This window comes from Pelophylax lessonae (genome assembly GCF_965119305.1).
Source record: "Pelophylax lessonae genome assembly, chromosome: 5".
In the NCBI taxonomy this organism is placed as follows: Eukaryota; Metazoa; Chordata; class Amphibia; order Anura; family Ranidae; genus Pelophylax; species Pelophylax lessonae.
In genome coordinates this window covers 36,069,038-36,091,880 of record NC_138772.1, presented here as the reverse complement: position 1 = coordinate 36,091,880, position 22,843 = coordinate 36,069,038, and the positions used below count along the sequence as shown (strand labels likewise).

The 22,843-nt window shown below is 44.5% G+C and overlaps 1 protein-coding gene across 1 annotated transcript in view; it reads right to left on the bottom strand.

Moving 5' to 3' along the window:
- Positions 1-22,843, bottom strand: part of CRPPA (CDP-L-ribitol pyrophosphorylase A) — a 353,916-nt gene that overhangs the window by 122,080 nt on the left and 208,993 nt on the right. The window contains exon 9 of the mRNA XM_082259071.1: positions 18,402-18,521. Coding sequence (XP_082115197.1) covers positions 18,402-18,521 — 120 coding nt within the window. The remainder of the gene's footprint in view (positions 1-18,401; positions 18,522-22,843) is intronic.

Genomic DNA, 22,843 nt, shown 5'->3' with positions numbered 1-22,843 from the left:
GACAGATAAAAGAGGATGCCTGATGAGAAGGAGGGAACCCGGGGGTTCGACCGTCCCATGGAGGGGCCCACGTCCACCCCAAAACCCTCCAGGGGGACAGAAGGGACAGCTACTCACCATACCAGAAACCAGGCACTGCTTGATACAGAACCTCTTGCCATCTAAATAGGGGGTTGTCGGCCAGGAGGAACGCTGCGACTCGGGCAGAGGACCCGGTTGCGAGGTTAAATTGCGAGGCATTTAACTCGCAGGCCAGCCCCCATCCAGTGGGGCTATGTTGCGGCCAACCTAGGTTGGAGCTGAGGTCTGCGTGCGTGTGCTGGCCAGACTGCGGTGACCACTGAATTCAGATTATCCAGCCCGTCGCCCAGTGAGGTGGTTGATTGTGGATCTCACAGGGAAAAAAAACACGAGGAAAAAATATAAAAAGAAAAAATTGTCAGGACCAGAGATCCCAGCAAGGAACTAGGTCCTTACTCCTGACTAGGCAGAAAAAAAGTACCTATAGCAGAGAGAGGGAGTATACCCCTGGGACTGCCCATAGGCGTAGCCAGACTTTTTTTCCGCCTAGCGTTCTACTCCTGTAGGGGGTAGTATAACCTAATGGTTAAGAAGATCAGGAGCTGTGTCCATCAATGAATGAAAGAGAAATCTTCTTTTGGCTGATTAGGGAACAAATTCCCACAAACGCACTCTAAATTCTTGTGGAAAGCTTTCTCAGAAGAGTGGAGGTTGTTATAGCCACAAAAGGGGACTCTATATAAATGCCTGTGGTTTTGAAATGTAACGTCCAATAAGCTTAAAGTTATGTTGGTCAGGTGCCTTCAAGCTTTTAGCAATATAGTCAATGCCTGTACATCACTGGAAACAATTATAGGACTAGATGCACTAGTATCCATAAAAAGGCGCTAATTTCCACACAATTAAAAAAAAATGTTTTATTAAATCATTAAATCCGATTAAAACCTACTGTAAGTATTTATGACCATGGCCAGTTTAAATTATGATAAAACCTCAATATTGTATAAAAAAGGAAAATAATATCTGTAGCATATAGAATCATTGTAGAGAGTTATGATTCTTATATTGTTGTACAAAACCTGTTTGTTTAGCTTGAACCTTTTATTTTTTTTTTTTTTTTTAGTGTAAAAAATGTAATAAATATAATAGTCAATATTAATATCAAATTCAACTCTCTCAACATTGTGCGCTAGAAAGTGCTAGTGCAACATAATAATCCATGTTGTTATTACATCAAACATAAATAATTAAAAAATAAATACCAAAAGGATATATCAAAAATAAATGCTATAGTGAGAAAAAAAAATGTGCATTACAATCTAGAGTCCATAATAAGAAAGTCCATGTAAATAAAAGGGAAATCCAGTGGCAAAGCGCAACCAGTACCGAGATCCGACCACGCGCCCAAACGCATCCACCTCCACCAACAGCGATCCACAACCTGCGCCAGACGGAACACACCAGAAGCAGAGTCGGCAACATCATAAACCAGCGACCAAGCATACACCCAGCACAGGAATCAGTCCAATGCACGCCATCCCCAGCACATCAATGCTCCCATGGGATGGCCCAAGGAAACCACACATGAAGGAGGGAAGAAGACAGGGACAACTCCGCACAAAACAATCCTTTTATGTCTCCTATGGCCATCTATTCGGTTGCACTTTGCTCATTAAAACGTTGGTTCCAAATTTTGATATAGAAATAGACGATTTTCATCATATTCAATTTAAATGGGTAGCTTTTCATGGCATCTCTAGAAAATGACCAATAAATAATATATGTACAAAATTGGAAAATTATAAAATACTGTAAATTTTATGTAAAATTGTGCAATACATGTATGAAATCTTATTATTCTTTTTGTACACAGTGCAGTGTACAGTACAGTTTGCTACATAAACTCCTGAAGAAGCTGTAATAAGTGGTGAAACATGTCAAGATTGTTGCATTTGCTGTAGTATAAATAATGATTGTTTTTTTACATTTTTTGACATGATTTTAACAATTTTAATTGCTGATTTTAATGACTTTTTAAAATAAATTGTTAACTTTTAAAAAAATTGTGCGGCTATTAGCCCCTTGAACCCCTTAACGCTGGCCTAATGCAAATTTGCGTCCTTCAGCTGCAAAGGGGTTGTACCGGGGTGATACCTGTCGTTTAGAGAAGGACAGCTGGCTTCCTTGTGATAACAACCGATGTGGCTAAGCAGCCGCTCGGGTATTATCACAAGCAGGAGGAGGGGACACCCCCCCTCCCGCCGCCCCTCCCCCCGTGTCTCTTGTTCCCCTGGATGACCCGAGCGACAGCTGGCATGTCCTCTGGCTGGCCGGAGTCTCGAACACACCTGGATTCGACTTTGATCGGGTCTCCGTCAAAGCGAAGTCATGACATCACTTTCATTTACTGGAGCCTTCAAGTAAACAGATTTTTAAAAAAATGACAGTATTCAAAACAGCTAAAATTGAAGTTTTGAATGCTTTTAAGTGGGGATCGATCAATTATCGGCAAAGCCGATATATCGGGGGTCGATATGCACTTTCCCCAATATATCAGAATCGGCCCCTGAGGATACCGATATTGCTAATATTTCGGGAAAGTGCTGTACCGGAGTGATGCCTGCAGCTAGAGGCATCACCCCGGTACCGGCGTCCATAGCCGACGGTTGGCTGTCTTGTAATGAAAACCGATGCGGCTGAGAAGACGCTCGGCTGTCATTACAAGGAGTGGGAGGGGACGCCCCCCTCCCGCCGCCTTCCGCGGCTCGCAAACGGCCTGCACGGCCTCCACAGACCCGATCAAAGCCGCATTCGGCTCTAATCGGATCTCCATGTAAAACCCAGAAGTGATGTCATGACATCACTTCTGGGTACTCGGAGCTAGATTCAGATTTAAAAAGAAAACAGCATTCAAAAGAGGTAAACTTGGCGTTTTAAATGCTTTTAACTAATTAAGCCCCGGAAGATTTTACCCCCTTCCTGACCATGGGGTATTTTGCGATTCGGCAATTGCGCGGTCGTGCGACGCTGTACCTAAACCAATTTGATGTCCTTTTTTTCCCCACAACCAGAGCTTTCTTTTGGTGGTATTTGATCACCTGTCCGATTTTTTGATCATGCGCTATAAACAAAAAAAGTGCGTCAATTTTGCAAAAATAACAATATTTTTCACATTTTTTATATGAAATTCCCCAAAAAAAATGTAAAAATCAAAATTTTTTAACATTTTCGGCCAATTTGTTTTATGCTACATTTGTTTGGTAAAAAAAAAAAATTGCAAAAAGCGTATTTTGATTGGTTTGCGCAAAAGTTATCACGTTTACTAACAAAGGGAAAGATTTTTGTCATTTTTGTTGTTTTTTTTTTTTACCGCGTAATGGCGGCGATCTGCGATTTTTTTTGCGGTACTGCGACATTGCGGAGGACAGATCGGACCCTTGACTGACATTTTTGACACTTTTGGGGTTACCAGTGACATTTCTACAGTAATCAGTGCTATACATATGCACTGTTACTGCAAAATGACACTGGCAGGGAAGGGGTTAACTTTATTTGAGAGGGAGGGGCTGTGTGTATCCCTAGGGGCGTGCTTCTTACTGTGATTGGCTGTGGCTTGAGGTGTAGGAACAATGATCAACGGTCCTACATAGTAGAACCGTGTGATTACTGTTCCTACACAGGGGAGAATGACAGGCGGCTTGTTTACACTAGCCGACTGCCTTTCTCCCGCTGTCACGGACGATCGTGAGTGAGCGGCGGACATCGGGTCCGCCGCTCACACGCGGGGGGGGGGGGGGGGGGGGGGGTCCGTGACCGTGTGCAGAGGAGGGGTTTGGGGTCTTTTAGAGCCCCAGATCCCTCCACCAAAGTACCTGTCAAGTGATAAAAATAAAAAAATTAAATTTTTTTTAAATGTACGAAAATATCGGCCAATACCGATATGCATTGGCCAAAATACTGGTATCGGTATTGGCAACGAAAAAACGATATCGGTCGATCACTACTTTTAAGTAAATAAGGGATTTGGGGCCTTATAAATCCCAGATACCTTCATAAAGAGTACCTGTCACTGCCTATTACTGTCACAGGGAATGTTTACATTCCTTGTGACAGCAATAAAAGTAATACAAAAAAAAATGTAAAAAGTACAGTGCAAAAAAAAAAAAATACAATTAAAATAAATAAGAAAAATTGAAAGCGCCCCATTCCTCTGTGCTCATGCGCAGAAGCGAACGCATACATAGGTTGCGCCAGCAAATGTAAACAGTGTTCAAACCACACATGTGAGATATCACTGCAATCGTTAGAGCGAGAGCAATAATTCTAGCACAAGAACTGCTCTGTAACTCTAAACAAGTAACCGTTTAAACATTTTAAAGAGTCACCTATGGAGATTTATTAAGTACCACAGTTTGTCGCCATTCCACGAGTGTTGAAATTTAAAGCATGACATGTTAGGTACATATTTACCTGGCGTTACATCATCTTTCACATTATACAACCAAATTGGGCTAATTTTACTGTTTGTTTTTTTTAATTCATTAAAGTTTATTTCTTCCAAAAAAAAAAAATGACATTTGAAAGACCACTGCGCAAATACAGTGTGACACAAAATATTGCAACGATCGCCATTTTATTCTCTAGGGTCTCTGCTAAAAAAAATATATATATATATATATATATATATATATATAATGTTTGGAGGTTCTAAATAATTTTCTAGCAAAAAATACTGATTTTAACTTGTAAGCAACAAGTGTTAGAAAAAGGCTTAAGCATGAAGGGGTTAAAGTCCCCTTTTTGTGGATACTGGTGCATTTAAACATTGGGATGTGGTGCTGGAAGTAAACCTTCTTCTACCCATACCGGTTAATAAAGAATTATAGGACTAGACTACTGCAGATACAAGTTCCATGTTACAGCACAGATGCTTTGCTAGCAGGCTGGCTTCCTATCACAGACATAAAGGAACCAGAAGCTGTTCAGCAGCTTATCTGATCTCCGTCTACATTCCCTTCCTTTCTCTTCTCAAAAGGAAGGCATTTACAGGAAAACATCGGGGATGGAGATGTGAAGACCCTCATACATCAAGCTGACAGGTCCTCAACTGAAAGTGACAGACTGCCGGTGCACATTTCACAAATCTCATCTAATATCCATAACATCCAAAACATCATTACCGGCACAGAGACAAGAGACGCGCTGCTGATATGTCACTGCAAAAATATGTCCTTATAAATTCCAAAACAACGTTCGAAATATAGAAATTATAGATCAGGGGGTGTCAAACTTGATTTCATCACGGGCTGCATCAGCATTATGGTTGCCCTTAATGTAAGGTGGCCAGATTTTTTAAATGAAATCCGGGGACATATTTTTTTTTATTGGTAAATGGCACAGGACTGCATAATACACAGAGCGCTGGGCACAGGACTGCATAATACACAGAGCGCTGGGCACATGACTGCATAATACACAGTGTTGGGCACAGAACTGCATAATACACAAAGCACTGGGCACAGGACTGCCTAATACACAGAGCGCTGGGCACAGGACTGCCTAATACACAGAGCGCTGGGCACAGGACTGCCTAATACACAGAGTGCTGGGCACAGGACTGCCTAATACACAGAGCGCTGGGCACAGGACTGCCTAATACACAGAGTGCTGGGCACAGGACTGCCTAATACACAGAGCGCCGGGAACAGGATTGCATAATACACAGAGCACTGGGTACAGGACTGCATTGTACACAGAGCGCTGGGTACAGGACTGCATTGTACACAGAGCGCTGGGTACAGGACTGCATTATACACAGAGCGCTGGGTACAGGACTGCATTATACACAGAGCGCTGGGTACAGGACTACATAATATACAGAGCGCTGGGCACAGGACTGCATTATACACAGAGCGCTGGGCACAGGACTGCATAATACACAGAGCGCTGGGCACAGGACTGCATAATACACAGAGCGCTGGGCACAGGACTACATAATACACAGAGCACTGGGCACAGGACTACATAATACACAGGGGGTGTTAGGCATAGAGTACAGGGTTCAGAGGTTTGGTATGCACAGAGGACACTTCTGCCCCCACATCCATAGCTCACCTCTGCACCCTGCCAATGGACCGTTTCTCAGCCAGCATGGGATGGCCAGCGTATGTTAATCCCGCCCTGAATCCAGGGACAAAACCGGGGACAGACTTGGTCCGGGGACAGTGTCCTCAGTCCGGGGACTGTCCCTGTAAACCGGGGACAACTGGTCACCCTACCATAAAGGGCTAGTTATATATTTAAGACGATGTCCAGAGCACCCCAACCCCCCCACCCCCCTACATCAGATGTCAAGGGCAATCCCACCATCAGAAGATAATGATGCCCCACCGTTTTCTGTGAAAGTACACTATTCCTTTCACTGACACCAGTAATGGGGCACTAATCCTCCCACTGACACCAGTGATGAGGCACTATTCCTCTCACTGGCACCAGTGATGGGACACTATTCCTCCCACTGACACCAGCAATGGGGCACTATTCCACCAACAAAGGGTACTATTCCTCCCACTGACACCACTAATGCAACACTATTCCTCCTACTGACACCAACAATGGGGCACTATTCTTTCCACTGACCCCAGTGATGGGACACTATTCCTCCCACTGACACCAGTGACGGGCCACTATTCCTCCCACTGACACCAATGATGGGACACTATTCCTCCCACTGACACCAGCGATGGGGTACTATTATGCCAACTGACACCAAGGATTGGACATTATTCCTTTTCCCACCGACCACAAGCACTTTTTATTTTCTTACTCCCACTGACAACCAATCCTGAGATAATGCCACTGACACCAGGGCATTTTCTACTCCTACGGTCCTCCAAAAATTTGAAGGATAGAAATGTTTTTTTTTTTTTTTTTTTTAGAAGGTTTCCCCTGATAGTGATGTCTTTGGAACAAATGACGTGCTGCAGAGAAGGGAATCAGTCACATGATCTGGATAAATAACATAACTATATACAGACTGCAGGGTTGAGGAGTGTATGACATACAGAGTGCAGGGTTTATGGGTGCCCTATGTACAGAGTGCAGAGATGAGAAGTACTTGGTGTGCAGAGTTCAGGAGTGTGAGGAGTACAGAGTGCCCCCACCCCCCAAAAAGCTTCCTTACATCTCATCTGCCTGGCTCTAGTACCTCCCGGCAGTGTAGGTGGCTCCATGTCGCTCTCTCTCACTTGAAGGGAGATCATTGGTCGGCACTGCTGTGCCCTGCTGTGAGTGCATGCAGGGTAGGCAGGAATCTGCAAGAGCCGGGAGGTGGCAGAACGGAGTTCCACCACGTTCCAGCTGAAAAAAAGCCCTGGGTTGGAGGGCCACACGAAATGGACTTGCGGGCCGGATTCAGCCCGCAGGCCTCGTGTTTGACACCTGTGACCTAGAGGGATGGGAAAGGGCTTTATTTACACTTCAGCTTTCACATAAAAAAATTCATTACATATCTGCCTTAAGCAAGTATGTATAACACATGTGTCAAACACAAGGCCCGCAGGCTGAATTCGGCCCACCAGACCATCTCATGTGGCCCTCGCACCTCTCCTGCAGTTGTGGCACCCTCTTCATCTCCACCTTGACCTTATCTCAGCAGTCAACAGCAGAGTGGAGGACCAAACTCGTCTGCCAGATCCTACGCTTCTCAGCTGTGGAGGCTCGTCTCTCCTATCACCCTGTCTCAGCAGTCAGCACCAGAGAGGAGGACAGAATTCCTTATACAGATCCTCTGCCTCTCTGTGCAGCCACAGCACCCCCTCATCTCCGCTTTCTCAGCAGACTGCGGCAGCTGACTCAAACCCTCCCCTGGTCCTTCTCCAGACCCTGCACTTTCTGCTTCCCAGCGCCACTCTCCGCTTCTTCTAGGCAACAGCACATGTGAGCACATAGAATGCATTAAGATAAAAAACCTTCTGCCGTTAGAACCACATTAAGATTTAGATACAGTAGGGAAGGATTAGAAGCCCTGTCAAGTTTTTATTGCCATCTGCTTTCCCGGTATCTACATCCACCTTTCATTCATCCATGTGACCTCCATTAATAGTCTGCTTTTCACTGTCGGAACCGATAGTACAGCTTCTATGGATGGAGCAGGGGACGGAAAGGGCAGGCATAGTTGACACTTTCGATAACTGCCTCTTGCACCTTCAGCCACTCCTATTAACCACTTGCCGACCGCCGCAAGTTCATTTACTGCGGTGGTCAGCCCCGTACAGGCAAAGCGACGTAGTACTACGTCGCTAGCCTGAGAGCCTCTAGGGGGTGAGCGCGAGCCGCCGGGGGCGCGCGCCCGCCCACGGCTCGTTCCCTAACAAGTCCGCGCGTGTGACCGGCGGACCCGGTGTCCGCCGGTCACTCGCAATCTCCCCGTGGAGAGGAAGAAAGGCAGGCGGCTGATCTAAAGTGCCTGTCATTCTCCCTGATCTAACTGCAGAGATCATACGATCCTGCTATGTAGGATCGTATGTCTCTGTGGTTACATCACTAGCCACACCCCTTTACAGTTAGAATCACGCCCCTAGTGTCATTTTTATAGTAACTAAGTCTGCTAGTGTCATTTTTACAGTAACAGTGCATATGTATAGCATTGATTACTGTAGTAATGTCACTGGTACCCCCAAAAGTGTCAAAAATGTCAGTTAGGGGTCCGATCTGCAATGTCGCAGTCCCGCAAAAAAAAAAAATAAAAAAAAATCACAGATCGCCGCCATTACTCGTTAAAAAAAAAACACCAAAAATTACAAAAATCTTTCCCTTAGTTAGTAAACGCAATAACTTTTGCGCAAACCAATCAAAATAAGCCTATTGCGATTTTTTTTACCAAACATATGTAGCAGAAAACAAATTGGCCTAAAATGTTAAAAAATTTTGATTTTTACATTTTTTTGGGGGGAATTTCATATAAAAAAATGTGAAAAATATTGTTATTTTTTCAAAATTGTCGCTCTTTTTTTGTTTATAGCGCAAAAAGTAAAAATCGCACAGGTGATCAAATACCACCAAAAGAAAGCTCTGTTTGTGGGAAAAAAGGACATCAATTTCATTTGGGTACATGCCAGCGCAATTGTCCGTTAAATTCACGCAGTGCCAAAAACGCAAAATAGGGCTTGGTCAGGAAGGGGGTAAAATCTTCCGGGGCTTAAGTGCTTAATCCCCCCAGCACTGGAAGATCACGGCTGTGGGGGTATTCAGGGGGCAGAGCACTAAAGATTTCAACCTAACAGAGCAGCCATCAGTACACAGGATACTCTTCATTCATCTGACATACCATCTCTGGTGGTTTCATTTTTACCAAACTTAAAGAAGAATTGTGGGCATATTTTTACATGGTGCCGGTTAGTTCTAACTATGTATATACCATATCTGGCCGATGCCCCTGAACCTGGAAATCACTGAAGTAGACACCCCTACTCCAGTGGTCTCCACTAGCTTCTGGGTCTGTTGCATTGTGAACACAGGAGGTCAGCCGATCGGCACAGGTGCCATTTGCATTTTCTCTATAAATGCAAAAAGTTCTCTGATTGGAAGCAGTGGAGAGCGTGAAACCCCCCCCCCCCCTCGTCCAATCACAGAATTTCATAATCATATACTCATTTCCACATTGTATTTCAAATATTTCCAGCCTACTCCTATTAATCAGAACCATCTTGTAGTATGTGAACTTACTTTATGACTATCCCCACACATTTACTTCCCTGAATTCTGTGACACGTAGTCACTGTGCCCTGTGGGTAGGCACTGCTGTGTCACACATTTCACAGAGTCTGCCTTCTGATCTACAGAGGGGGTGAGAGGAGGAGTTTCAGGAGGCGGAATCAGTACAGGAAATACTGCTTGCAGGCAGCAAGGTACTATGGGATATATAGTCCTTAGAAATGGAGGAGAATCTGCAAAGCATGCTGGGAATCCAGGAAGTTGTGAAAAGAGACGGTCAGCAGACAGGCAACACTTACATGAAAGGAGATTTTGCAAGTAAGCTTATATTGGATTGTTAATAATAACTATTGTTTCTATTGTTATCACAATGCTGATGTTATAAAATTAAAGTGCATGCTGTGACCATAGAGCTCCTTAAAGCTTTAACCACTTGCCAACCGTATAACTTCCATTGACGGTTGCAAAGTGGCACTGCTGCGCCAACACTTCCGGGTAGGGGGCGCGCCTGCTCTCGATGTGATTATACAAAGTGGGAGCTGATCGGCAGGTACCGTGAACTCGATGTCCGACGCCACCCACTGATCCTTCAGTACAGAGGGAGAACGGCAGTCTACCTATATAAACAAGGTAGATCACCGTTCTGTCAGTAGGGAAAGCATGAATCCTGTGTTCCTGCAAAGCAGGGACATGGATCTATGCCTTCCCCTAGTAAAAGCACCTCCCACACAGTGCACAAAATCAATAGCTAGGCACACAATTAACCCTTTGATCGCCCCTGATGTTCACCCCTTCCCAGCCAGTGTCATTAGTACAGTGACAGTGAATATTTTTAGCACTAATCATTGTATTAGTGTCAGTGGTCCCCAAAAAGTGTCAAAAGTGTCAATTAGTGTCCGACTATCCACCACAACATCACAGCCCCACTATAAGTCACTGATCACCACCATTACTAGTAAAAAAAAAAAAAAAATCCCATAATTTATTAACCACTTGCCGACTGCCTAACGACGATTTACATCGGCAGTCAGCCCCTCACAGGCAAAGTGACGTAGGTCTATGTCGCTAGCCTGTGAGGGTCTAGGGAGCGAGTGCGCGCCGCCGGAAGCGCGCTCCCGCGTGGTCACGGACCCCCCCCCCCCGCGTGTGACCGGCGGACATCGGGTCACTCTGTGATCGCCGCTGCAGAGGGAGAAAGTCAGGCGGCTGATGTAAACAAGCTGCCTGTCATTCTCCCCTGTGTAGAAACTGATCACACGGTTCTACTATGTAGGACCGTTGATCACTGTTTCTACAGCTCAACCCACAGCCAATCACAGTTAGAATCACGCCCCTAGGGACACACACAGCCCCTCCCTCTCAAATAAAGTTAACCCCTTCACTACCAGTGTCATTTTGCAGTAACAGTGCATATGTATAGCACTGATTACTAATCCGTTTTTTGTGGCATGCTAGTCTTATGTGGAAAGTGAAGAGGTTTTTTTCATACAAATTTTCCCATACGACAGAATTCTACTTCAGAAGTGATGTCATGTGTTGGATTGCTTTGTATGTGTTCTTTCCTCTCTGAGCATGCCTAGTCTTGCTCTTAAGATTTTTTTCCGTCGAAATCTGTACTAATGAGACGAAAATCGGACGTTGTATTACAGACAACAAAAATTTTATAGCCTGAACATCAGGATTTTGTCAGCCGAAAAGTCGGAGTCGGCTGTCGAAAGCACCATACTAACAATCCGAAAATCCGCAGATTGGTCGTCGGACGAAATTTCCCTTCAAATTTTCTTATCGTGTGTACGGGCCTTTAGACTGGACTGATTCCAGGATTGGTACAAACATTATAAAATATCCACAGTGTGAGTTACATATTAAGATGGCATAATAATAATCCAAACAAAGAAAAGAGAGAAAAAGGAATTTTAACCACTTAAGCCCCGGAAGATTTTACCCCCTTCCTGACCAGGGGGTATTTAGCGATTCGGCACTGCGTGACTTTAACGGACAATTGCGCAGTCGTGCAACGCTGTACCTAAACGAATTTGATGTCCTTTTTTTCCCACAAACAGAGCTTTCTTTTGGTGGTATTTGATCCCATGTGCGATTTTTTGATCATGCGCTATAAACAAAAAAAGCGACAATTTTGCAAAAATAATATTTTTCACATTTTTTTATATGAAATTCCCCCCAAAAAATGTAAAAATCAAAATTTTTTAACATTTTCGGCCAATTTGTTTTATGCTACATATGTTTGGTAAAAAAAAAAAAATCGCAAAAAGCGTATTTTGATTGGTTTGCGCAAAAGTTATCGCGTTTACTAACACAGGGAAAGATTTTTGTCATTTTTGTTGTTTTTTTTAACGCGTAATGGCGGCGATCTGCGATTTTTTTTGCGGTACTGCGACATTGCGGCGGACAGATCGGACCCTTGACTGACATTTTTTAGTATTCAATAGGTTTTTATTAGGTTTCAAGTGCAAGTCAATATCATAACAGAAGGCAACAGGTAATTGACTGTCAAAAAGTGCAACATTACAGCATGGGTAAGGGATTCGGGGACGCAGCCCCTCGGGGAACCCACAATAAAAAAAAACATAGCCCACACCCGCAACCCGCCACCCACCATGCCCCGCACCGAGGCGGCCCAAGGCAGGCCCAGGGCCACCCCCCCCCCCCCCAGCGCCCCATAAAGGGAACACACTGCGCCAAGGCAGGGGAGAGGCGAACACCCGGGCCCCAACCCACCGCCCCACCATCGGGAACAGCGGTGCCACAGGAAGCGGTGTGCGGGAAAAAAAAACCCCAAAGAAGTCCCCGGGGGGTTAACTCCGTCAGGTGTCCGAACCCCATAGGGAAAGAGGGAACACAAAAAAAACAACTTAGGAAAGAGAAGAAAACAGAGAAAGGTGGAAAAGAAAATGAAGAGGAAAGGTAGGGGGAAGGATTGATTGGCGTCCAGGTCGGATACGGGGGAGTGCTGTTGTCACGATTGTCCCCCAATTGTGAGCCTTTCAGGGAACATCTGTAAATCATCTAGGTCCCGCCAGATATCTGATCCAGGGATCCCATATCTTTTCAAATAGGGGTAGCTTATCTTGGAGGATGGCCACCATGCGCTCATTCACCATAATCCATGTCAGTTTTGCTTTAAGCAACTCAAACAATATCACCGGGGACCGCCATGAACGAGCTATGGCGATCTTGGCCGCCGTGAATATAAAGGTGACCAACCTCTTCGTAAATTTAGGGGTGTGTTCTATCGGCTTGCCTAACAATGCCTGCATAGGGGATTTGACCAAGCTGACACCCGTGAGCGAGTAAATAAAGTTGTATACTCGTATCCAGAACCGGCGGACCTTAGGGCAGGTCCACCAAATATGGAAGACCGTGCCCGCCTGGCCACAGCCCCTAAAACATAAAGGAGATGCTCCCCGGACTGCTGCTGCCAGCCGAACCGGGACCATATACCATCTGAGAAATACTTTATAATTCGCCTCTATTAGAGAGGTATTTATCAGAGACTTACAGTTCATGAGTGCCAGCTTGTTCCACTCCGCCCTATCTAGTTCCTCACCCAGATCTGCTTCCCACCGGGTCATATAAGGCAATTTGGTGTCGTCATCGAGTACCATAGTATATATCGTGGAAATATAACCCTTCTGCTTGTCTATGTTGTTACAAAGATACTCCATGGGGGTAGAGGTAGTCAAGTGGCAGAGGCTCTTCAGGGAAGAGGCATAGTGAAGGATCTGGGTATAGCGGAAAATCTCGCTCTCTGGCAGAGAATACTTGTCCCGTAGCACAGTTTTGGAGAGAACCCCTCTGCTGTCCAGTAGGTCAGCTAGGCGGAGAAGAGCTTTGTTGGTCCACCATGTAAATGCTTGGGGACAGAGGCCCGGAGGAAATCGAGGATTACCCAATAGAGGCGCCATAGGGGCATGGGGGGACCTGAAGCCGTGACGTTTCGTCAATCTGTTCCAGACATCTAATGACAGGGACAAAGTAGGACACAAAATTGCTGGGCGTTCCTTAGGCTGTAGCCACATCAGGTGTTCAATCGGTGTATTAGGGACATGGTAGGCCTCAAGCTGCATCCAGATAGGACGGGGTTCTTTAGAGTGAAATCTAACCAAGTGGGTGAGTTGGGCAGCATGGTAGTAAGTAAGGAGGTTAGGGACCTCCAAACCCCCCCTCAGTTTGGGTGCAAATAGGGTGCGTCTATTCACTCTGGGCTTCTTATCACCCCAAATATATTTCACAAGCGTATTCTGGAAGGTTTTTAGGTCCCTTGACTGACATTTTTGATACTTTTAGGGTTACCAGTGACATTTCTACAGTAATCAGTGCTATACATATGCACTGTTACTGTAAAATGACACTGGTAGTGAAGGCGTTAACTTTTTTTGAGAGGGAGGGGTGGTGTATGTCCCTAGGGGCGTGATTCTAACTGTGATTGGCTGTGGCTTGAGCTGTAGGAACAGTGATCAGCGGTCCTACATAGTAGAACTGTATGATCACTATTACTACACAGGGGAGAATGAAAGGCGGCTTGGTTACATCAGCCGCCTGCCTTTCTCCCCCTCCACCCAACGATCGCGAGTGACCGACGGACATCGGGGCCGCCGGTCACACGCGCGGAGGAGTCCGTGACCGCGCCTCCGGCGGTGCACGCTCGCTCCACAGAGCCTCACAGGCTAGTGACGTACCGGTATGACACTTTGCCTGTGAGGGGCTGACCGCCGCAGTATATGTACTTGCGGCGGTCGGCAAGTGGTTAAGAGGCATGTGCCTCTGAACTCCCTGTTTTCAACAGGTGAAGTTTGATTTTTTTTTTTTTTTTTTTTTTTTTTATTGGATTGGTTTTAAAGCAAAAAGTAAAAAATATTATTTTTATTTTAAAAATTGTCAGTCTTTTTTTGTTTATTGCGCAAAAAATAAAAAACCGAACAAATACCACCAAATGAAAGCTCTATTTGCATACATACATTTTATTTGGGTACAGTGTCGTAAAACCGCACAATTGCCAGTTAAATTAATGCAGTGCCGTATCGCAAAAAATGGCCGAGTTTATGAAGGGGGGTAAATCTTCCTGGGCAAGTGGTTAACATGAAGAGGAAAATGACAGGATGTCAGTATTTTCAAACAGGAGAGCCCAACCTATGAACATAAATCGTTGCTGTAAAACTATTTATCGTGTCATGTAAAATTGCTCAGTGACAGGTTTACATTTCGGCATGCCGGATGACATATTTCCAGTTCTGGATGAAAAACAGCTTATGGAGACATAACAAAGGCCTGGATCAGCCGAAAAAAGCTTTTCAAGGATTTAAGGTTCATTAATAAATACTTAACACTTGCTCCAGATAGAATCTGTTGTTGTTCTGTTTGCAGGCCATGCATTCAACAACAGCGTGTCTTATACACTGCCGGACGGATATGCAGCATGCCTTTCCGCAAATCACAAGAGCCAAATCTGGAGATGTTCAAGCTGAAGTTCAATCTGCCAGTACTTAGCCCTTCCCTGGTTCCTCTTTTCCAACATGCTATTTAAATTATTGAATATGTAAAAGCATTCTATTTTCATTGCATACATCATTTCAGACACAGTGATGTCTTCAGGAGTCTCCTTCTCTATGTAATGTGCCTTGTGGCATGCATTAACATGCATTGTTTTAAGGCAGACCATTCATTATGAATGGGCTGCCAATACACTATTTTTCAAAAATGCTGTGCTTCACAACGCATAAAATTTGCTCTGTGTTATGGTGCGTTCTGCGTTGAGCTCTACTGTAAAATGCATTGCGGTGCAAGTCACATGCGTATCCCATCTCCACCTAAAAACTATACTTTTATGTTCCCGACTGCTCATAGCCACACAGTTATTACCTTTTTGTATCATTTACTCCTTTGTCTAGATCAGCCTTTTACCCCAGGGAGAAACCCCTTAAATAATTTGGAGGTCTCAGGTAACTCCTGCAAAAATCAATTCATTGCAGTCCAATGGAGAGAATGCCCCCTGCATTGGTAGTCAGTGTGAAGAATGCCCCTTACATTTGTGGTCAGTGCGAAGAATGTTCTTTACACTGGTGATCAGTGGGAAGAATGCCCCCTACATTGGTGGTAAGCGGGATAAATACTCCTTACATTGGTGATCAGTGGGAAGAATGCTCCCTACATTGGTGCTCAGTGGGAAAAATGTTCCTTCTATTAATGATCAGTGGGAAGAATGCTCCTTACATTGGTGGTCATTGAGAAGAATGTTCCTTACATTAGTGGTCAGTTGGAGGAATGCTCCTTACATTGGTGGTCTGTGGGAAGAATGTCCCTTACATTGGTAGTCATTGGGAAAAATGCCCCTTACATCTCTGTAAGGGGGATGGAAGAGGCACAGGAGGTAATCTCTGTGATAGAGCAGTACACGGAGACTTCTGGCTCTAAAGTCAACCATGAAAAGAGGGAAGTTTTCTGGATAGGCAAGGAGGGTAAAGACTTTGAACTTCTGGATGCCTTCCCAGAGCCCCAGCAGTAAATAAAGTGTAGGGCATCAAATTTGGTCCTCTTGACTATGGCCATCGAAATTCAGAAAGCAGGTTGGTGGATGCCAATGCCAAAGTAGCAAGCTGGAAGAAATGGAAACTTTCCTTGAGGGAGAGGGTTGACTTAATCAAAACTTACCTGATCCCGATCTTTTTATGTCAGCTTTGTCTGTATCTTGCCGGAATCTCTCTATGCAAGGGTGTACAGCTGCTTTTTCCAACTGTTATGGGGAAATAGGCTGAACCTATGCAAACGCAATGTAACCTACCTGTCCGGGTGGGAGGGTGGCCTAGGAATGGTCAACCCTATAGTTTTCTTTTCTTAGCTATTTTTAAAGTACAATCTTGGTAATATGTTAGCAGAGACCCCGCCAGCATGTGTGGGTATTTTTCAATCTTGGTTTAGGCCTTTTCTACGATGTTGGGAAGATGGCGGGCCAGTGAAAAGTCTGATAGTCCGACATGGCAAGCTTCCGGCTTATGTTGCCCCGTGTCTAAAAATACTTCAGCAATGGCAGGTGACAGTGGACGATATCAAGTACCTCCCCAGGAAGCTTCTGGAGAAGAGGATTTTGGGCTCTGCTTTCAATGTGTCACTGGCCTTAAGGGATTGCCCAGGCTCCGTAATGAGGGAAGGGTTGCGTTTAAATAATTTGGGAAGAATCCCTTTGAAGTTTAGGAATCGAGCCTGGCTCGCTTTCCATGGAAGGTTCTATGTGAGAGGGAACCTGAAGCATTGTCCTGTGGATGATCGGGATTGTCCTAGAGCAGAGTGTGTTGGTGAAGTGGAGTCTATGGACCACTTTTTGCTCCAGTGTCCCTTTAACATAGAGGTGTACTGTATAAAAGGGTGGGGAGGGCTCAAGGCATCCCCTTTCTCTATTGCATGAGTTATGTGGAGTGGGTGTACTGGTCATTCCCAACTCACTGGGAATTTTGATTTGGATACACTTTCTAGTTAGTATAGTTGTCCGTTACTTCACATGGAATGCACGGTGCTAGATTACCCTGCAGAAGAAAGTCCTCCCTGTGGATATTCTGTGTGAGGTTGGGAAGATTTGGGGATTTGAGAAGGGCAGGGAGCCTCGAGCGGTCTGGATAAGGGCATAGAGGAATATCATACCTGCCTTTGGTGAACTGTCCATCTCCATTTGTTCACTCTCTTAGTTTTTGTTGGTTAATATCTTCTTTTTGAAGAAGGGCTGCATGCATAATGGGGGTGGTTTTGTTTTGACCTCGCAGGTTTCATGTCTGGTGCAGTGGTGTTAGTCTTACTAAGATTATTTTCCCCAGGAATGGCATGTTCATGATGTGAGTTTTGCTTTTGCTGTAAAGCCATTCTTTGTTTGAGAGCAGCCTTTGCTATATACAGTATTTTTGTTCCCGTTTCATTTAAATATGTATATATTTATTTATGTATATTGATTTTATGCTTATTGATTGCAAGACTTAATAAAGAAAAATTGGGAAGAAAGCTCCTTACATTGGTGGTCAGTGGGAAGAATGCCACCCTTACAGACAGCTAAAAGAGATCATTGGTGTCATGCTGCTTGCTTTGCCAAGTGGTGTCGGAACTATGCAGGCACCATCAGGTGGTAGGTGAATCAGTCACAACCCAAGAAACCCCTGGTAACCTCTTAAGGAACCCCAAGATTCCACAGAACCCTATTTGATAATGGATGGTCTAGATTGTAAACCCTCATGAGCAGGGCCCTCCTAACCCTCTTGTTTATAATTGAATGGGAACTGTACTGCCTTTATATTTTATTGTATAATCAGCTGTCTGCTCTGGGTCAACGTTGTCAGACTGTTAACTGCTGGTATAAAGGTGCACAATTGTTTTCCTTAACTCCGGTGATTGTTGCAGTTAGTGAACCTTGCTGATAATGCACATTTTACTGAGAGGTGGAGCTGTCAGATGGAACTTGGGAAACGCACCCCACAGTAGGCATGTTCTGGGATTCAGTAAGAACGCAGTAAGCCTTTCAAACAGCCGTATATCCGCCTCCAGTTTATGGAGTTTCGGATTTGGCTGCCAGTGCCGAAAGAACTTACACTCAGGGATTATGAGTGCTATTATATGGCTAGTGGCGCTGGGCAACACTGACATTTTCTTATCTTTCCATGTTCACTCACCTTAGAGAAACGTATCAAAAGACCATAAACCAAGACGTCTGCTTTCTGTGCTTCTTTTGCCAAGTCTCGGATCCCACTTAGGTTCTGAGTTCCGCTCTGCTCTGGAAAATCCAGATGGACCTTAGAGTAGAATAAAAAAGTAATACATAAATAAATGCAGCCCACATGCTAATGTAATAGCCTTTACTTAGTCAAAGCATTCAATGGAAAGCTTCTAAAAAATTGGATTTTTGACTTACCATAAAATCCATTTTTCTGATGTTCATTAACGGACACAGCTCCTGATTCTTCTTAACCATTGGATTATAATGCCACCAACAGGAATAGGACACTAGGCAGAAAAAAGCTTGACTACGCCCATGGGCAGTCCCAGGGGGTATACACCCACTCTCCGCTATAGGCACTCAGTTTTTTTTCTGCACAGTCAGGAGTAAGGACCTAGTTCCTTGCTGGGATTTCTTTAAATTAAATTTTTTCCTATCTTTGTTATTTTGTTCCTGTGAGAATCTACAATTAACTGCCAGACTGTACAACAGACTGGATATTTTTTACAAGATTCAGAGGGTCCCCCCAGTCTGGCCAGTGAGCACGCGCAGGACTCAGCTCCATGCTAGGTCGACCGCGACATAGCCCCTCTGGACAGGGGTTGGCCTGTGAGTTAAACGTCTCGCGAGGGCGCATCCGACGTGGCCTTTAGCCTGAGTTGCAGCGTTCCTCCTGGCCAACAGCCCCCCTATTCCAATGGAGCAGTGGTCTATCCGGAGCGGTGCCCACTGCTGAGTGCCTAAAGCAGAGAGAGGGAGTATACCCCCTGGGACTGCCCATAGTTGTAGTCAAGCTTTTTCCTGCCTACCTAGTGTCCTACACCCGTAGGAGGTAGTATAAACCCAAAAGTTAAGAAGAATCAGGAGCTGTGTCTGTCAATGAACAAAAGAGACATATATTTTAGGGCTTGTTCACACTTGACTAAATTTCCAACGCTCAACAAACGCTCCTATAGTGTTTGTATGGCGTCAGTGTGAGCTTTAGTATGGGACGGTTTACATGCGTTAAAAACTCTCCATAAAGGCCCTATGCGTGGTTTTGGCATGTTTGATGAGCGTTAAAACTGCTCAACAATAGAAAGTGACAGAAATAAACAAATTTTAAACGCACCGAAACTGCACCGCAAACGCCAGGCAAATTTTTAACATAGACTTGCATGGGAGGCATTGAAAGGCTTTAAACGCCTCCTGACTCGACATGAGGCTTTAATTTTGAAGCAAAGCAACACTTCATGTTTTGATAGTGTGAACAGCACAATGTGCTGTCTATTGTATCTTGTGCATAGGCGTTTGAGGAGCGTTTTTAACACCTCTCAAATGTCTGCTTTTATTGCAAGCTAACAAGCTAAGATAACAAGCTTTTTTTCCCCCATATTATAATAATCAACACAGCAGGACATTTTTCAGATTGGATGGGCTGGACCTACAAGGCCTTTGGAAATGAGTGGGGCGGTAAAGCACTGAAGTGACTGACACAGAGGGCTAGATTTACTCATGGAAAATAGACTGTCCACTTTGCAATTGCAGTTGCTCCAGAGCTTAGTAAATGAGGGAAAGCTCTGCTGACTTCCAATCATGTGCAAGCAAAAATGCTGTCTTTTTAATTTTCCTTGCATGTGATAGGGTATTCTTTGCAAAGTGAAGCTTCACCTCCTTTACTAAGCTCTAGAGCTGTGATGGCAACCTTGGCACCCCAGATGTTTTGGAACTACAATTGCCATGATGCTCATGCACTCTGCAGTGTAGTGGAGCATCATGGGAAATGTAGTTTAAAAAACATCTGGGGTACCAAGGTTTGCCATCACTGCTCTAGAGCAACTGCACTTGCAAAGTGCACAGGCTATTTGTCTTTAGTACATCAACCCCATATTCCTGAATTATGTGGATTATGTTTCATGCACAGGTAGCTGATGGGAACAGATATTGCCATAGGGCAGTGCAGAGAGCTCAGGCAGGAATCAGGTGCAAAGCCCTATTTTTGTTCCATTAAAAAAACGGAACGGGTCTACATCTGCAGATTCTCTTTAACTCTCTTACTCTTCTTTCTTCTCTCTTTTATGTTTCTTCTGTGACTCATCCTTGGGCTCATGTTATACTTTGCAGGCTACCCCAAAGTCGGATCCTCCCACACTCTAGGCACACCGCTTCATAGCGATCGTATTTCTCCAAAGTACTCGATCAACCTGGCTAACATTTACTTTTTGATGGTGCCGCTGTGGCACATAAATCCTGTTACTTGTTATTCAGTAGGTTGGCTGTGGGGGTCTCTACTCTGCATTCCTATCACCATCTACGATCCTTGATACAGTAAAACCTTGGATTGCGAGCATAATTCGTTCCGGAAGCATGCTTGTAATCCAAAGCACTCTTATATCAAAGCAAATTTCCCCATAAGAAATAATGGAAACTCAGATGATTCGTTCCACAACCATTTATTCATAAGTCCTTCAGTTTATAGTCCATATAAAAAAGATTATAGCATTGCGATAGGTTATATAACCATAAAATGTCCATCCACAAATAGCTGCTTCCACAAGGGGATTAGAAGCAAAATCCAGCAGGAGCTACAGAGTATCAAAGAGAAGAGAGGCGCCTCTAAGTGTAGCAATATGGTTCCATTTAATGAAGGTACAACATTTAGCAACTCACATGGTTAATGAATAAAACAGGCACATCTAAGTATGCAGGCATCCGGGGTAAAGCTGTCCACATGGACTATCTTCTGCACCACCGGCTGCCAGTCTGTAATCCTGACCGGGAAGACCACCCTGCAGTAAAGGGATCTGAAAGCGAGGGGCAGCATGGAAGGGATGACGTAGATGGCGGTGCGGAGGATGGTCTATGTGGACAGCTTTAGCCTGGATGCCTGCATACTTAGATGTGCCTGTTCCAATCATCAACCATGTGAGTTGCTAAATGTTGTACCTTCATTAAATTTAACCATATTGCTACACTTAGAGGCGCCTCTCTTCTCTTTTATACTCAGCTGTGACTTGAGGCTACTTGTATATCAAGACATCGCTTGTATATCAAGTCAAAATTTATTTGAAAATTTTGCTTGTCTTGCAAAGCGCTCTTAAACCAAGTTACTCTCAAACCAAGGTTTTACTGTATCTTGGCTTGCTACATAGTGTATGTTGTCTCCATCGCTTGGATGTATAACCATGCCCAAGTTTGCTGGTCTTCCTTTTTTTTTTTGTTTGGTTTTGTGTCTGTTCTACACAAGTCGAATGCTTTACTATACTTTGTCACCGTGCTATTGTTATTGATGACTTGATGCTTTCTGTACTGCCGGTTTTTTGTTTTTTTGTACGCTGTTCTCTGAGTTTTTCAATAAAAATACTTATGGAAAAAAAAAAACGGAACGGACACAAAAAACGGATGAAAACGGACAAACGGTCCATTTTTGCATTGGTAGTGGATGTAAAAAAACAGATGTAAAAACTGATGGGAAACTAATGAGAAGCTGATGTAAACTTCATCCATTTTTTTCTTTAAAAAAACATGACTGAACTGATAAAATGAACGGTCCACATGTATGAAAGGGGCGCAAGGGTTCTTTCTCACGAGCAATTGCGTCCACTGCCCTCTGAAAAGCAATCTGCGATGAAACCTATTTAGAGGGTGGTGAAGCAGTGTCTGCCAAGTGTCTAAGAGGTAACCTCCCCCTGAATGAATTGCAAGCAAAGTGTTTGGCTCGCAGTTGCAGCACGCTAGCATTGACCCTAATGGGCATGTTTGACAGACAGTGCCACTTGTCAAACTCTGCAAGCCCATGTAAAATTTCCACATCTGCGAAGCAAAGCATTGTATTTGTAGTATGTGTACCCCCCTATGGGTCGAGGGGTGGTAAAACTGTGGCTAAACCACCTGCCCATGTAAAAGAGCCCTAAGTGTCATTGGAGCATGTACTGTACATTTATACCATATGCAGACAATCCTGACACCAGCTGTATCTCAGTGGAAAAAGAGTGATTGTTTAGAAAAAAATCTAAGATAACCAATCAGAAAGATAAGAAATCCCCCCCCCCAGCTTAAATTTGGCCAAGACTAGCAATAAGGGTGAATCATGCAATGGTTCACGCTAAAGCCTGGTACACACCCAGCCGGCTGAACGAAAATAAAAAACTGAAGAGCTCGGGAGGAGCCGCTGTACTACTAACTATGCAATGTTAGTACAACGATCTCCCCCACTGAGCTATTTTGTTCAGGGGGACGGCCTCTACTAGAACACACCGGTCAGCGCTTTCAGCCAAGAGCACTGATCAGATGCCGATCGGCAGACCTTTTTCGGTCATGCCCCTTTGACAGAAGCCAACCAAATGGCCATCTTCTGTCAGGCCTGCTGCTGTACACACGGGCTTAATGTTAACCGGTTTTATTGAACCGGCCAATGTC